General features: G+C 37.4%; 1 protein-coding gene across 1 annotated transcript in view; it reads right to left on the minus strand.

Moving 5' to 3' along the window:
- USH2A (usherin) overlaps positions 1-16,871 on the minus strand; it is a 905,205-nt gene that overhangs the window by 668,644 nt on the left and 219,690 nt on the right. Inside the window, exons 15-18 of the mRNA XM_065936753.1 lie at positions 15,782-15,940; positions 5,044-5,538; positions 3,771-4,040; positions 2,017-2,186 (exon numbers count right to left, since the gene is read on the minus strand). Of these exons, the coding sequence (XP_065792825.1) occupies positions 2,017-2,186; positions 3,771-4,040; positions 5,044-5,538; positions 15,782-15,940 (1,094 nt within the window). The remainder of the gene's footprint in view (positions 1-2,016; positions 2,187-3,770; positions 4,041-5,043; positions 5,539-15,781; positions 15,941-16,871) is intronic.

Below are 16,871 nucleotides of genomic sequence, written 5' to 3' on the forward strand. Positions count from 1 at the left end.
CCAGAGGACTGGAAAAGGTCAGTTTTCATTCAATCCCAAAGAAAGGCAATGCCAAAGAATGCTCAAACTACTGCACAATTGCACTCATCTCACATGCTAGCAAAGTAATGGTCAACATTCTCAAAGTCAGGCTTCAGCAGTCCATGAATCGTGAACTTCCAGATGTTCAAGCTGGATTTAGAAAAGGCAGAAGAACCAGAGATCAAATTGCCAACATCCTTTAGATCATTGAAAAAGCAAGAGAATTCCAGAAAAACATCTACTTCTGCTTTATTGATTATGCCAAAACCTTTGACTGTGCAGATAACAGCAAACTGTGGAAAATTCTTCAAGAGACGGGAATACCAGACCACCTGACCTGCCTTCTGAGAAATCTGGATGCAGGTCAAGAAGTAACAGTTAGAACTGGACATGGAACAACAGACTTGTTCCAAATTGGGAAAGGAGTACATCAAGGCTGTATATTGTCACCCGGCTCATTTAACTTATATGCAGAGTACATCATGAGAAATGCTGGATTGCATGAAGCACAAGCTGGATCAAGTTTGGGGGGATAAATATCAATAACCTCAGATATGCAGATGATACCAAACTTATGGCAGAAAGTGAAGAGGAACTAAAGAGCTTCTTGATGAAAGTGAAACAGGAGAGTGAAAGAGTTGGCTTTAAAACTCAATATTCAGAAAACTAAGATCATGGCATCTAGTCTCATCACTTCATGGCAAATAGATGGGGAAACAATGACGGACTACTTTTGGGGGCTCCAAAATCACTGCAGATGGTGATTGCAGCCATGAAATTAAAAGATGTTTGCTCTTTGGAAGAAAAGTTTTGACCAACCTAGACAGCATATTAAAAGCAAAGACATTACTTTGCCAACAAAGGTCCATCTAGTCAAAGCAATGGTTTTGCCAGTAGTCATGTATGGATGTGAGAGTTGGACTATAAAGAAAGTTGAGGGCTGAAGAATTGATGCTTTTGAATTGTGGTGTTGAAGAAGACTCTTGAGAGTCTCTTGGACTGCAAGGAGATCCAACCAGTCCATCCTAAAGGAGGTCAGTCCTGAATATTCATTGGAAGGACTAACGTAGAAGCTGAAACTCCAATACTTTGGCCACCTGATGCAAAGAACTGACTGATTTGAAAAGACCCTGATGCTGGGAAAGATTGAAGGCAGGAGGAGAAGGGAACAACAGAGGATGAGATGGTTAGATGGCATCACTGACTCAATGGACATGAGTTTGAGTAAACTCCGGGAACTGGTGATGGACAGGGAGGCCTGATGTGCTGCAGTCCACGGGGTCGCAAAGAGTCACACAACTGTGAGACTGAACTGACCTTTGTGCTGATAAAAAGGATACTAGCCACACCATATCACGGAGAGTAAGAAGAGCTTCTCATCTTCCAGGATTGTTATGCACATCATGATTTAGTATGTGTACAAAGCCTCAGTAACTGTTACCTATGATCATTATTCTCATTACTGCTGACTGGAGATGACCCACTAGTAAGCAATATGTCACTACATATCCTAAACCATGAAATGTTCATAATCTTTGCTATAAGTTGTAAATAAACTGCCATCCCTCAGAAAGTTTTCTTAGGAATTTGAAATATACAAATGTACATATAAAGTGTTCTTATCAATGTTATTTGCATTTCCAAAAGAATTCATACAATATACATATCAATTGATTGTGCATTGGTTGAATCATTATTGTGTACACAAACAATAGTACACAGCTACTGAACGTCAACCTCTTGAAAGATACTTGAGGATATATGCTAGGTAGAAAAAGCAGACTTCATGAAACAAAATTATACCCAAATTATTTCCATTTATACTAGAAAAAAATTAGTGATATATTTAGACCCTTGAATACATAATATTAAGAAAAAATTCCCCATATAAGGATTGTGTAGGTGAAAATTCTGCCAGAATTCTGCAAATGCAGAAACTCTAAAAACAAAGACATAATCCAATTCTAGAAGGACATGAACTGGAAGTAACAGGACCTGTGGAGCCACCACTGGATGAGACCATTGAGGTGACTGTTCAGAAATCATACTGACGTTGTACCCCACAACTTTTCCTCTTGCTACACTGTCCGGTGGCATCTTCCAGGACACATTGAGCGAGGAAGGAGACAGTGCGGAGACGGAAGGCGGCATCGCAAATACAGGCGCTGTGAACGACAACAGCAGTGACAGCCAAAACAGGGAATGCCACATTAACAGGTTTTCAAGCTGAAATCACAAGTCTATCCTATTAAGAATTTCAGAAACATCACATTCCTTACATAATATTCTAATTTTAAAAATCAAAGAATATGCTGGTATGTATATAAAAAACTATTCACTTAAAAAATACATCTTCAAGCATGTTCTCTACCTCACATTACTAACAAAGATATTTTCCATTTACAAAATAAAAATAGGAATTGACCTGTGTTCATAAAGAAAACTAGTAGGTAATGGGGGAGGAAATCATAAGTTGTATGAAGTCTTTAAAAGGAAAAACCACAAAACAGAATATGTCTCAGTCCACAAACTTTAGAACAATGCCTAGTGACATATTGGATTTCTTATATACACAAGTATTTCACTGAACTTCTTGGAGAATATTACTCTTTAGAAAGAGGAAAATTGAAAATGTTCTAAGTAACCCCAAAGAAATTTGAAAAGTTTTCAATAAATCTTGATAGAAATGTTCAGGGATGTACATACATACATTCTCTACCTACCATCCTTGAGATCTTAATATAGATTTTAAATGTGCTAACCAAAGGTGTATTATCAAAGGACCTCATCACACTTTCATTAGCCAGTGACCCATATGATTATGAGGGTCCAGTATTGCTATTTCATCCATTACTTTTCTTTTCTGACCTTGATTTTCCCCTTCCAGAATGCCATGGCTCATCACTTGTGCTATCATGGCACTATTATTTGGCCAAGATGGCTGGAAGTCACTTAAGAGATGCTCAAGCACAATGGACATTTTATTTATGAAATGATTCCCTTGGACATCAAACCTGAAGTTCCCCTTACCCTTCACAATCCTAACATGTCCCATTTAAATCGGCACTTGAATCTCTTTGGATATCTATAGCTTCAAAGCATAGCAAAAGTGTATTTTTTTTGTTAAGGGCTCATGAAACTTAAAGTGTTTATAATATAAAGAATGAGGTGGAGGATTAAAAATATCTCACTTGCTTTAGCAATGATAGCTTAGAAAAATTAAAACTTTTCACCATCCTTCCTTACCATACTGCTTATAAACACACTTGTGAATTATAAATTTTGAAGCCTGGGATTATATTTTCAGGTTCAATTTAGTACCTGAACTATTTGTTTTAGAAAAAGAAAGAAAAACAAAAACAGATTTACGAAACTGGCAACAGTTATCTTTTTCATTGAACATAAATTATACCAAATTTGGAGCAAGATGGGACATATGGCCAACCCACTTCAGGACTGGAAACCAATTGCTATTTTTGATAAATGTTCCCAAAAGACTATGACTATAGTTTGGTCATTTTTCTCCCTTGAGGTAATAGCTAAAACATTAAATTTTTCCTAAAACTTATGGCAAGAACTTTATGACTTTGAATTATATATGCAACCAATCCAGGTATTCAATATTTCCTTGGCTTATGCAAGTTTATTAACTCTTCCTTTTCCAATGTAGTTAGTACTGATGACTGAAATTTGAGGAGATAGTTTCATTCAGGTGTTTTCAAAGTAGAGCTCAAAGCACTGATCTTCACCTGATTCTCCCGTTCTTCCTGTGGTCCAGGCAGAAGACACACTCCCAGCCATGTTCGCAGCTAAGACTCTAAACTTGTACTTGGTATACGGCTCCAAGCCAGTGATGACCGTGCTTGTTTCTGGAGGTTCTAGAGCATTTTCATTGGCTGACTCTGCAGGTGGGTGAGGACTGAGCCAGCCACTGCTCTGAAAAACTTGACTTTCTGCTGATCTTGTTTCTCCATTAGACTTCAGTCTTTTCATATACAGTTCATATCTTATAATTATGCCTAGAAAAGTGAAACAGTGAACAAAGATGACGTATTAGACAAATGGCCTATTTTATTGATGGTGTGAGGTTAAATTATTTGAAGAGTCTTTGCTTTCATTGTTCTGACTCCATTACCTGTCCATTTCCTTGGTAATATAGATGATAGGTACTTCTAAAAAAAAAAACTCATAGCTACATGAAACTATGAAATATTACTGAAAAGCATATTCATGGAAAATGAAAAACAAATGAAAAATGCACAAACACAAAATAATTATAACTTATGATAGGTAAATTCAGTATTTTTCAGAATTATTGATTATAATTTCTACTAAGAATGGCTATTTGTTTTTGGAAATTTGATCAATGTGTATATTTTCAAATTTGGGGATTTAAATTTTATTATCTGCTTAATATAAGCCTTACTTACATAAATATTAGAATATTATAGTTTATTTATAGCTAATCAAGCATCTTTAAAATTCCAAGAAAAAAGCTTTTGCCATATATGTACATGATATTAAATTATTAAAAATCTATGAATATATGCTGGCTTGTATAACCAAAGGTTCAATTATATGAGCACAAAAATTAACTAAATGGAGTTGGCTAGCCTATATACATATTTTCTGTATTATTTCATATCTTTTTCTTGCTTAAAAGAAAATTTACTACTTATGGGTGCCCTCACTTGTGACACAGTCAAATATAATGCATTTCCTAAGTGGGTTTCTAATTAGAAACATCATTTGTGTTATGACAGATGTCATTAAGAGCAAAGAGAATATTAGCCTTTTAGGGGACAATTTAAATGAGTGGAATTTGTTATCAGATTAAGGAAATACATTTATTTTACTAACCAGGACAAATAGTATCTTATATCTTCAGAAACTGTTTTCCAATTACAACATCCTGCAAGTTATAAAAACAAAAACAGTTGCCGGAATCTTACTGAAAATTCCAAATATCCAGATTCACCTCCTTCTACCCCAAAATGGGAAATCTAGGCCTTGGATTCCTACCATTTGGTTCTATTGGTGGAGCCCATCCTACGTGAAGCTCTGTGGAGCTGATCTTCCGCACCTTGGGTGGACCCAGCCTTCTGGGAGCTGCCTGGGCCGTGGTCACTGTCAAAGGGGCGCTGTGCAAACAGCCCCCGCTAGTACACGCCTGCAGAGCAAAACGGTACTTGGTGAATGGAAGCAGGTTCCAGACGGTGGCGGTGGTCTCGGGGCCTTCATAGGGAGAGCAGGGCTGGACAACATGTAGAGGAGCACAGGACAAAATATATTTCTCAATAGGACCAGAACGATTTGAGGCTGAAGCCCAGGTAAGTGTCACAGAGTCTGAGCTAACAGGACTAATATAACTTAAATTCAAACTTCCCACTGGGGCCCCTGGTTTCGTCCTGTAGGTGACAGCCGCGCTTCGTGTTGAACCATGCACGCTGCTGCTCACGATGTAATAGGAATACGAGGTATATGGCACCAGGGCAGTGTCTAAGAAGTACTGAACATCTGAAATTAAAAGAACAAGAGAAGAAAAAGAAGATTTATATTCCACAAACAGGTGGGGAATCATTTCCAATTGTTTTTCTATTATGTAACATAACTATCAATACATAACCACGACAATCTACTCTTTTGAATAAGAATATGGTTCATATTTTTAAAAACTGAGATAGAGCAAACACTGGTTATTTTTACTGTGTAGTATAATGTACAAAAAGTGCCTTTTGTAATGATGCATTCTTAGAAGCTTAAACTCTTGTTTTGTTCTTTACATGACACAGTATCCTTTTTATAGCATCCTTGCAGTTCTCTGAAACAGAAATAACTATATTTCTTATTGGAGTAGGAAATGGCAACCCACTCTGGTATTCTTGCCTGGGAAATCCCATGAAGAGAGGAACCAGTGGGCTACAGTCGATGGGGTCACAAAGAGTTGGACACGACTCAGCACGCATGCACACAAGTTTATATATACTTAATCAGACTGCTCGTTAGATACTGATACACGAGATCAAGAGCTAGCAAACTGCTGCGACAGCCACGTCTGTCCCTACCCAACATCTTGACTAGGACCTTTCCTGAATTTATAACCATGGAAACTAAAATTATAGATGACTATTGTTGCTTTAATCTGCTATTTTGTAGAGACACTTTTTATTTTATGAGCAATGAAGAATTCACACATGAAAGATTTGAAGAGAGAAGGAGGTAGAAAAAGGAGGTACTAATAAAAGAAAAAAAAAATTATGGGGAGTGGACACGATCAGACACATGCCTGGAACTTTTCATCCCCTAAGGGACAGACAGTGTACAGCAGGATTCTGAGGCACACAAATGTCTAATCCCTCCTGCTCATGTGTGGGGGAAGGGGAGGAAAGGTTCATCATACAGAGGTCACCCATATTAGAGGGAGGATGTGGCACTATTTAAGTGCTAAAAGAAAAATAGTTCACTGTGTAAAGTGTCATTTTGCTTTGTTTCCTGAGTGATGAGGATATTGTTTTGAGATCCAGCGAGTGTGTGATTTGACCTTCTATGACTGGGACAAGGTGACACTCCAGGCTTGGGTGGATCAAAGGTTGGATGGAGAATGTGGGAAACCAATCCCAGTGAGCTCTCAGCAATAGCTGGAGACCACAGGAGGATGATTTAGCAAGGTACTCATGAGGACCCAAGCAAGATAAGGATAAGGATGAAGGCATGGTCCCTAGCTTCATGCATCAGATGTCACTAGAGTTACATGAACATCACCTCTTAAATGAGTCAGCATCCTCTGATGTCTCTGCAAATGCAAAGGACCAGAGGGAAGCTGTCCCTCCTCTCAGCACCATCATGATGGTTGGGGAAAGGGAATAATTGAGGCCTGAATAAGAATGACTTCTACAGACTGAATATAGTATATTGCCCAAGTTCAGATAGTAGGAACAGAATACCCAAGGTGATGCTTTAAGAAGGGGGGCCTTTGAAAAATGATGAGGTCATGAGGGTGGAGTCCAGAAATGGGATTAGTTATGAAAGAAAAATCCGGAAAAATTCCTTGTTCCTTTCACCATGTCAAGACACTGGGAGGAGCTGGAAAACCCAAAGAGAGCCCTCATTACAACCCAACCATGCTGACACCCTGATCTCTGTTTGTTTCCAAGGCAGACCATTCAATATCATGGTAATCGAGGTCTATGCCCCAACCAGTAATGCTGAAGAAGCTGAAGTTGAACGGTTCTATGAATACCTACAAGATCTTCTAGAACAAACACCCAAAAAAGATGTCCTTTTCATTATAGGGTACTGGATGCAAAAGTAGGAAGTCAAGAAATACCTGGAGAAACAGGTAAATTTGGCCTTGCAGTACAGAATGAAACAGAGCAAAGGCTAATAAAGTTCTGCCAAGAGAACACACTGTTCATAGCAACCACCCTCTACCAACAACACAAGAGAAGACTCTCCACATGGACATCACCAGATGGTCAACACCAAAATCAGATTGATTATATTCTTTACAGCCAAAGATGGAGAAGATCTATACAGTCAGCAAAAAGAAGACTGGGAGCTGACTGTGTCTCAGATCATGAACTTCTTATAGCCAAGTTAAGACTTAAATTGAAAAAGTAGTGAAAACCCCTAGGCCATTCATGTATGACCTAAATCAAATCCCTTATGACTATACAGTGGAAGTGACAAACAGACTCAAGGGATTAGATCAGACAGACAGCCTGAAGAACTATGGACAGAGGTTCATGACATTGTAGAGGAGGCAGTGATCCAGACTATCCCCAAGAAAAAGAAATGCAAAAAGGCAAAGTGGTTGTCTGAGGAGGCCTTACAAACAGTTATGAAAAGAAGACAAGTGAAAGGCAAAGGAGAAAAGGAAAGATATACTCATTTGAATGCAGAGTTCCAAAGAATAGGAAGGAGAGATAAGAAAGCCTTCCTCAGTGATCAATGCAAAGAAATAGAGGAAAACAATAGAATGGGAAAGACTAGAGATCTCTTCAGGAAAATTAGAGATACCAAGAGAACTTTTCATGCAAAGATGAGCACAATAAAGGAGAGAAATGGTGTGGACCTAACAGAAGGAGAAGATATCAAGAAGAGGTGGCAAGAATACACAGAAGAACTATACAAAAAAGATCTTCACGACTCAGATATTCACCATGGTGTGATCACTCATCTAGAGCCAGACATCCTAGAATGTGAAGTCAAGTGGCCCTTAGGAAGCATCACTACAAACAAAGCTAGAGGAGGTGATGGAATTCCAATTGAGCTGTTTCAAATATAAAAGATGATGCTGTGAAAGTGCTGCACTCAATATGCCAGAAAATTTGGAAAACTCAGCAGTGGCAACAGAATTGGAAAAGGTCAGTTTTCATTCCAGTCCTAAAGAAAGGCAATGCCAAAGAATGCTCAAACCACCACACAATTGCACTCATCGCACACACTAGCAAAGTAATGCTCAAAATTCTCCAAGCCAGATTTCAACAGTATGTGAACCATAAACTTCCAGATGTTCAAGCTGGATTTAGAAAAGGCAGAGGAATCAAAGGTCAAATTGTGAACATCTGCTGGTTCATCAAAAGAGCAAGAGAGTTCCAGAAAAACATCTACTTCTGCTTTATTGACTATGCCAAAGCCCTTGACTGTGTGGATCACAACAAACTGTGGAAAATTCTTCAAGAGATGGGAATATCAGACCACCTGACCTGCCTCCTGAGAAATCTGGATGCAGGTCAAGAAGCAACAGTTAGAAGTGGACATGGAACAACAGACTTGTTTCAAACTGGGAAAGGAGTACGTCAAGGCTGTATATTATCATCTTGCTTATTTAACTTATATGCAGAGTAAATCACGAGAAATGGTGGACTGGATGAAACACAAGCTGGAATCAAGATTGGCGAGAGAAATATCAATAACCTCAGATATGCAGATGACACCACACTTATGGCAGAACATGAAGAAGAACTACAGAGGATCCTGATGAAAGTGAAAGAAGAGAGTGAGAAAGGTGGCTTAAAGTTCAACATTAAGAAAACTTGAGATCATGGCATCTGGTCCCATCACTTCATGGCAAACAGATGGGGAAACAGTGAAAACAGTGACAGATTTTATTTTGGGGCGCTCCAAAATTGCTGCAGATGGTGACTATGTTATGAAATTAAAAGACTCTTGCTCCTTGGAAGAAAAGTTATGACCAACCTAGATAGGCATATTAAAAAGCAGAGACATTACTTTGTCATTAGAGGTCCATCTAGTCAAAACTATGGTTTTTCCAGTAGTCATATATGGATGTGAGAGTTGGACTATAAAGAAAGCAGAGTGCCAAAGTATTGATGCTTTTGAATTGTGGTGTTGGAAAAGACTCTTGAGAGGCCCTTGGTCTGCAAGGAGATCCAACCAGTTCATCCTAAAGGAAATCAGTCCTGAATATTCATTGGAAGGACTGATGTTGAAGCTGAAACTCCAATACTTTGGCCATCTGATGCAAACAACCAACTCACTGGAAAATACCCTAATGCTGGGAAAGATTGATGGCGTGAGAAGAAGGGGATGACAGAGGATGAGTTGGCTGGATAGGATCACTGACTCAATGGACATGAGTTTGAGTAAACTCCGGGAGTTGGTGATGGACAGGGAAGCCTCACGTGCTGCAGTCCACCGGGTCACAAAGAGTTGGACACGACTTAGCGAACTGAACTGAACTGAACGGCCTGTGGTATTTTGTTACAGCAGCCTGAATATACTAAGACAGTGAACATCTATCTGAGTGAAGGGTAATGCTGATATTCTGTTCCATATGTCATTGCAAATTCTTCATGAAAATATATATATTAGACCAGAGTTCAATCAGGTCACAGAACCCACAGTATAACCTAAACAAGGAAAGTTGAATTCAAAGTATGATTGATTACACAAGGGTGTTACCTACTGAGGAGACCAGAAATCTCTAATGAATGCAGAAGAGAAGAGATGAAAAAGTCACTACTCCCAAAACTGAGGCAGAGCACCCAGGGAAGAAACAGAACCCAGAGAGTTGAGACCTGGGATGAGACCAGACTTTGTTAAAGAAGATGCAGCCATAGCCCACTTGATGGTGAAATTTGCTGAGGTTCCAGGAAGGCAGAACTCCTTTGGTACTTGGTCTCTAGTAATTGCACAGAACTTACTGGAAAAAAACTTACTGGCAGAGTCCCAAGGAACGCTGCCCATGATAAGGGGCTGTACCAAAGAATTCACTGGAAAGTCAGCATCTACAGCGGTAGGGGAAGGTGCCATCCGAGCATCAGCAAAATTTACTGGGCATGCCATGTGCTATCTTCCTGAGTTTACCTTGTAGAACTCATTCTTATGAGGCCAGCATGCAGGGAAGTTGCCTTTGGGGTCCTCAGGGGAAGCTGCCCACGGCTGCTGCTGTGTGGCTGAACATCACCTTCTGAGAGTAATGCACAGCATAACCAGGAAAAGAAACCTCCAGCTTCCTCAGAATATCTTCCTACAGCCTTTACTGATAGAATTCAACATTATCCCAGTGAGTAAAGGAGAAATGTTTATAGGTTCCAGTTCCACTATCACAAAGCAGGCAATGAAGAACAGATTTGAAACCAAGAGGGAAGAACTTAATAACTTGCACAAGTATACAGTAAGAAATGTTTTATGAGACACGACTGTTAGCCAGATTCCTAGCAAACATTTCCTTGGGAAGCCTATAAAATGATGCATTTGCTATTTATAATAGGAAATGTTTAAAGTAGAATTTCTTCACGAGTTATATTATTCTAATATTACATTAATATGATGTTATATAGTTATTTTAAGCAAAAGTGATGAAGCCCAAACAGCAACATGAAGGGAAAAAAAAAAGAAAATGTAATAGTGCATAGGCTTGTTATGAAAAATAAACTGGAGTACATATTTTCCCTCCCAGAAATTTTCCAAAATGAAATTAGTTTTTGCATTAAAATGCTGGAATTGAGAGGCTTTAATTTTTGCTCTTTTAAATTTTCTTAATTGGATATACTACACTTATAATAAAAACTTAAGCTAAGCTAAGTCACTTCAGTTGTGTCCGACTCTATGCGACCCCATAAACGGCAGCCCACCAGGCTCCCCCGTCCCTGGGATTCTCCAGGCAAGAACACTGGAGTGGGTTGCCATTTCCTTCTCCAATGCATGAAAGTGAAAAGTGAAAGTGAAGTTGCTTAGTCATGTCCGACTCAGCGACCCCATTGACTGCAGCCCACAAGGCTCCTCCGTCCATGGGATTTTCCAGGCAAGAGTACTGGAGTGGGGTGCCATTGCCTTCTCCGAGTAAAAACTTAAACACACTCAAATCAAAATCAGGTGTTTAGAAAAACTACTGCACAAAATCATCAACAATTTCTCTTTAGAGATGCACTGGGTCACAATCTTGACTGATCCCACCCCCATGAGTGGCATCACGCACTAGGGCTACACGGAACTCTGCAAGTTTCCTGAATTAACCCTATTTTTTTCAGCCTTCATGCCTTGTCATATACAACTTCTTCCATGAGACTAATTCTTCCTCTACTGCAGTATCTGCATAATTCAGCTCATGTCACCTGCTTTTCAGAAATTTACAGTGGTTTTCAATCACTGTCTTTGCCCTTACAAGCATGGTTGCTTTTTATTCCTCCTCTACTTATAAGATACTTACACATTCTCTGAGATACTTAAAGTATACTTATATATATACTTATATAAGATACTTATATATTCTCCACTTATACTTAGAAATATTCTAAAAAATTTTAATACTCTTTTGAGTCAATTCTAGTTCAATATTTAATACACTATACTGTAATTTTGGTTTATTTATCTATGTCTCTTTTCAATAATGTGAACTATTCCTTCCAGCCTTGTATTTCTAGTCATTGATACTATTGCTGGTATGCAGTAAGCAAAGAACAAACTATAATTGAATGAACAAGCCTTCATATATATACGAACTATTTTTTTCTAGGAAGTAGTATTAAAAAGCCTTATAATAAAGACTCTTGATTTTCATCTTCTGTTCTGTTTTCAACCTTATCCCCTGCTTATATTTTCTGGGTTTGTTTGGTTGGTTGGTTGATTTCTCTCAGGAGTAACTGAATTCTCTTCCACTTATTACATTGATCCCTTGATATACTGTGGAATAATAAATGATAAAGATGTTAAAGGTAGAAATGAAATCCTAGAATTCACTAAGATACAGTGTTGTCTAAAACTCTCCATTTAAACTATGTTAATGTCCCTAGTGATGAAGGCGATGGTCACATGCAGAAATAATCTTCCTCTAGTTTCTCTGTGGAAACATTTCCCTAGAGTAACAATTAAGGACTATTCACCCCACTCATGGTGTCCCGAAGGAGGAAAGATTTAATTGATTGTGAATTCGGGAGGGAAAAAAAAAAAAAAAAACAAAGTATACTTAATCAACTCATTGATTTTTTTTTTTTTCCCTAATCTGTCTTCCTGTAGGACAGAAGTTCTAGTCTCCAATCTGGCTTCTCTTAGTAATGAAGAAGAATTTTATTTTTTATTTACATCTTATAGATGGAATTCTTATGTCTAGTTTGCCTTTAGTTTGAGATTCAAGTAGGAAAAAATTATTTAATAACTGCCACCTAAAACTTCAGAATAATCAAAAGCATGCTATGTCCTATGAGAGCTGTTCTCTTCCCCCCTGCATGCTAAGTTGCTTCAGTCATGTCTGACTCTTTGCAACCCCAAGGGCTGCAGCCCACCAGGCTCCTCTGTCCACGGGATTCTCCAGGCAAGAATACTGGAGTGGGTTACCATGCCCTCCTCCAGGGGATCTTCCCTACCCAGGGAACAAACCCATGTCTCTTATGTGTCCTGCATTGGCAGGTGGGTTCTTTACCACTAGCGCCACCTGGGAAGCCCTCCCTTCTTCGCTATGGCACGTAAAACACCAGTGGGCAACCCTGATTTTTGCTGCAGGAGAGAGAAATAATATTAAAAGTGCTGATTATGTATAATTCCCAATGTACTAACTTTATCCCTACATCTTTCCCTTCTACTCCTGAAAACTAATGAGGATGCAAAACCAAGTGAAATGTTACTTAGGGAAATCACTGACTATACCTTAACTTCCTTTAAAAAAATTATTTATAAACTTTAAAATGATTTCATTTTTATTAGCAGGTATTATTAAGAACTAGTAATTTCCAAGTTCTAAAGATGAACATATCAGTGTGTTATGATCTTAGGGTGGCAACTACCACTCTGGAGAACCCCACAGTGCATCAGGCCAGCTAGGAAAAGTTTTATTCTAACAAGGAATTCTATAATAGTCTCAACCAAATGGTCAAACTTGCTTGGAAGACGACACTATTAATTTTCTTTGAAAAGTTCAGTGATTCTCCACCTATAATTCCAAATGCCTTTATTTAACCCAAAGATTGGTGTTCATCCGACTGAATATAAGTACTGTTTCCTCTTCATATTACACGTGCTATCCACACACTGGAAATCGAGTAATAAACATGAGGGTATTATTAGAATGATACAATGTTCTGACAACATTAACCAATTGTTCTTACTGTTCAAATGCCATCAGGCAGATAATTTTCACATCATTAATTATAGTCATTGTCAAGAAATGCCAGAAGCAGCATTTTTTAATGAAAGATAAGGATTTAAGAAATAATACCTTGTTTAATGGGATTATATAAATGTCTGATTAGTCAATAAGCACACATTATATAAAAAAAAAAAACTGTTACTTAGATTCTAGATTAGTGCAATCATGTAAGAGAGTCAGAGTGTGGTGTTCACATGCAATGTTCTATAAAATATTGATATATGGAAAACAGAGTGACCCTAATTCAAAACTGTAGAATTAATCCAACCAGTGGTACTGTCATCTTCTAAATCACTTTCAATATTAGTATAAGCCTCTCTTCTCCTATCACAAAAGCTTAAGTTTCAGGACACCTGGATCATGCTGATATTTGGAAGAAAATAAACATCCTAGTAGCAGGTTTTTAGGATGCTTTGCCAACATGGCAGATGTAGACAGATGTTCATTTCCGTTTGCAATCTGCATCGTGAAGTTCAGAATTTCCATTAACTTCAAAGAAGACTTGGAATACTGAAGCTATACTTAGAGATAACACAAAGTACTGGGTGTAAGAATGTAAGTCATTCCGAACTGGGTGCAAAGTGTAACCGACTGCAATATATATAAGATAAAAATGTATGCTATGCAAAAGTTGTAATGCCAATCTATATGTCAAAACAAGGTATCTTACTAATCATTTTGAGGAAGATTATGGAACTTCAGTGTTTATACTTTTCTAACTAATTATGCATGTTAAACAAGAATTTGGAAAATTGGGTCTTATATAAAGAGAACGAAATAGCAACCTGAATTGGAATAAATGTTTCAGTATCACTTAAAACTAACTTCCTAAAATAGCTTGTAGCTAAACATAATGGAAGCAAACCTCAGAGAAGACAGAGTTAGATGAATGTAAAAATCTCTAAGTCTTCATTCTGCTTTTAGGGAAACAGTATCTAAAATATGAGTATAATTTTTTAAAGATAATGGGTCTCTATAGTTTGATTTCTACAAGATCCTTTAAAATTCATACAAGTTACAGGTGCAAAGATAATCTCCATGGTTTGTTCATATCCTTCCCCTCTCAATTTCATTTCAGTGTTGCTGGGTTCTACCTCTGTGAAAATGGCAATGTATGCATAAATTTAAGCTATTTGCTTTCATGTTAACACTCTCTTTTCCCTTTTAGAGAAGTTCACTTTTCTTTTTTTTTTTTTTGAGAAGTTCACTTTTCAACCTGAGAATTTAAAATTTGAAATGCTTATAAGAGAAATATTTGATAAATTTTCTATAATCCTTATACACAGAGAAAACTACACATCAGTTTGTTATATTTTATGTTTTTAATTAAATGTATATAATTGACAGGTTATTTTTCATATCTTTTGGTTATCAATAGATCACAGTATGTTACTCTGAAAAACATGCCTCTGCCTCTAGACTGAAGGGTATAATTGATGTTTGATTTTACTACTGAATTAACCTATTGGGTTGGCTAAAAGGTTCATTTAGTTTTTTCTATAAGATCTTAACCCAGTACCTTAAACAGTATGTCATGGACATTTTCTATTCACTGATAAGTAAACTAAGACAGCATTTTATAGGTAACCATATCCTACAGTCTACTTAATAATGTACCAGATTCTATCATGCCATGTACCATAATTTATCGCAAGTTTTCTAAGTGTCTGACTTTTTCTAATATTTTGCTACTACAGATAGTGGAGCTTTGGAAGTATTTTGCGATTTGCTGTCTACTTATGATTTCATTTGAAATAAATTTTCTAAAGTAGGTTTGCTGAGTCAAATGGTTTACAAGAGAGTAAGGATTCTTACATATTTTAACAAGTTGTCCCACATGAAAAGTCATACCAGCGAATTCACACAGATAGCCCAGCAGTTTATGTAAGTTCTAGCTTCTCCATATCCTCATTAATGTTGTAAAGGGTATTTTTTTTCATCTCTGAGACTCTGATAAGCATTCATGACTTATCAAATAATAAGCATCTCATTTTCACTGGGTTTCTTTGACTACTAGTGAGATTTGTGATTCTCTCTCTGCTGAAACACTCCCTGATAAACAACAGCATTTCTCCTCAATGTCAAGGAACTTAACTAATGTATCAATTCTCAGAATATTTTATCTTTCCAACACCAAACCTTGAAACTCACTGTATGGGTATTGATCTTCAACTGTGTAGATTTCAAAACCGTCCCTGAATAAACTGTAAGTAAGCTGGTGGGCATTTGGAGAATCCGGTGGACTCCAGGAAAGATTGATAGCAGAAGAACTTTGAACTTGTCCTCTGGGTGGAGGTTGCTGGGATGGAGCTACATTACAATGAAGAGAGCATGTATTAGCAAAGGCAATCAATAACGACACAAGTGGACTGAAGTAACATACCCAGCAAAGAGGTCTTTCTGATTCAAGGTTACTTTATCAAGAAGACATGTGGTTTACCAAGACATTAATAAACAAAGGGCATACATCATGTGTTCTCTAAAACAAAGCTTTTTATCTATAAATATAAAACACATTTGTAGGTCAACACAGCTGACATAAATATGGTTGGGGAAAAACCACAAAAGTTTACATTAAGCACTTACTTTTACTGAAGCATCGTTGACGTATTCATTTCAGATGTATAACATAGTGATTTGATGCTTGTTTAATATTATGTACCATATAGAGTTATTACAGTATTATTAACTATATCCCCTGTGTTGTACATTACATCCCCGTGACTTATTTTGTAATAAGCAGTTTGTACATATTAACCCCCTTCATCGATTTCACCCATTCCCTTACCTTTACCCCCACCCTACTCCTTTGGCAACCACTAGTTTATTCTGTGTCTGTTAGTCTGTATCTGCTTTATTTGTTCATTTTTTAAGATTCCTCATATAAATGGAAACATACAGTATTTGTCTTACTCTTCTTTCTTTGAATTTTTTTGAGAAATCATCCAAAGATGCATATTTATTTTCTACCTAATTAATTTAAAAGTTGACATATATTATATTGAAACTTCAAATTTAAGTAATATAATTTTTAGACTTTTAAGAGAAAGCTTTCCATTCCATTAAGCACAATGTCTCATCAAGCTCCACAGAGCACAGTGTGAAAGTATAAAAGTTAGTGATATAAATAGCTATGGATGCTAAGGATGTTAGTCTAAACATTAGCAAGAAACAATTTAAATGTACTACATGAACACACAAAGTACCTGTTAGAGGTGCCTTGGCTGCTTTTAACACCTGT

Source organism: Muntiacus reevesi, chromosome 5, assembly GCF_963930625.1.
Source record: "Muntiacus reevesi chromosome 5, mMunRee1.1, whole genome shotgun sequence".
NCBI lineage: Eukaryota > Metazoa > Chordata > Mammalia > Artiodactyla > Cervidae > Muntiacus > Muntiacus reevesi.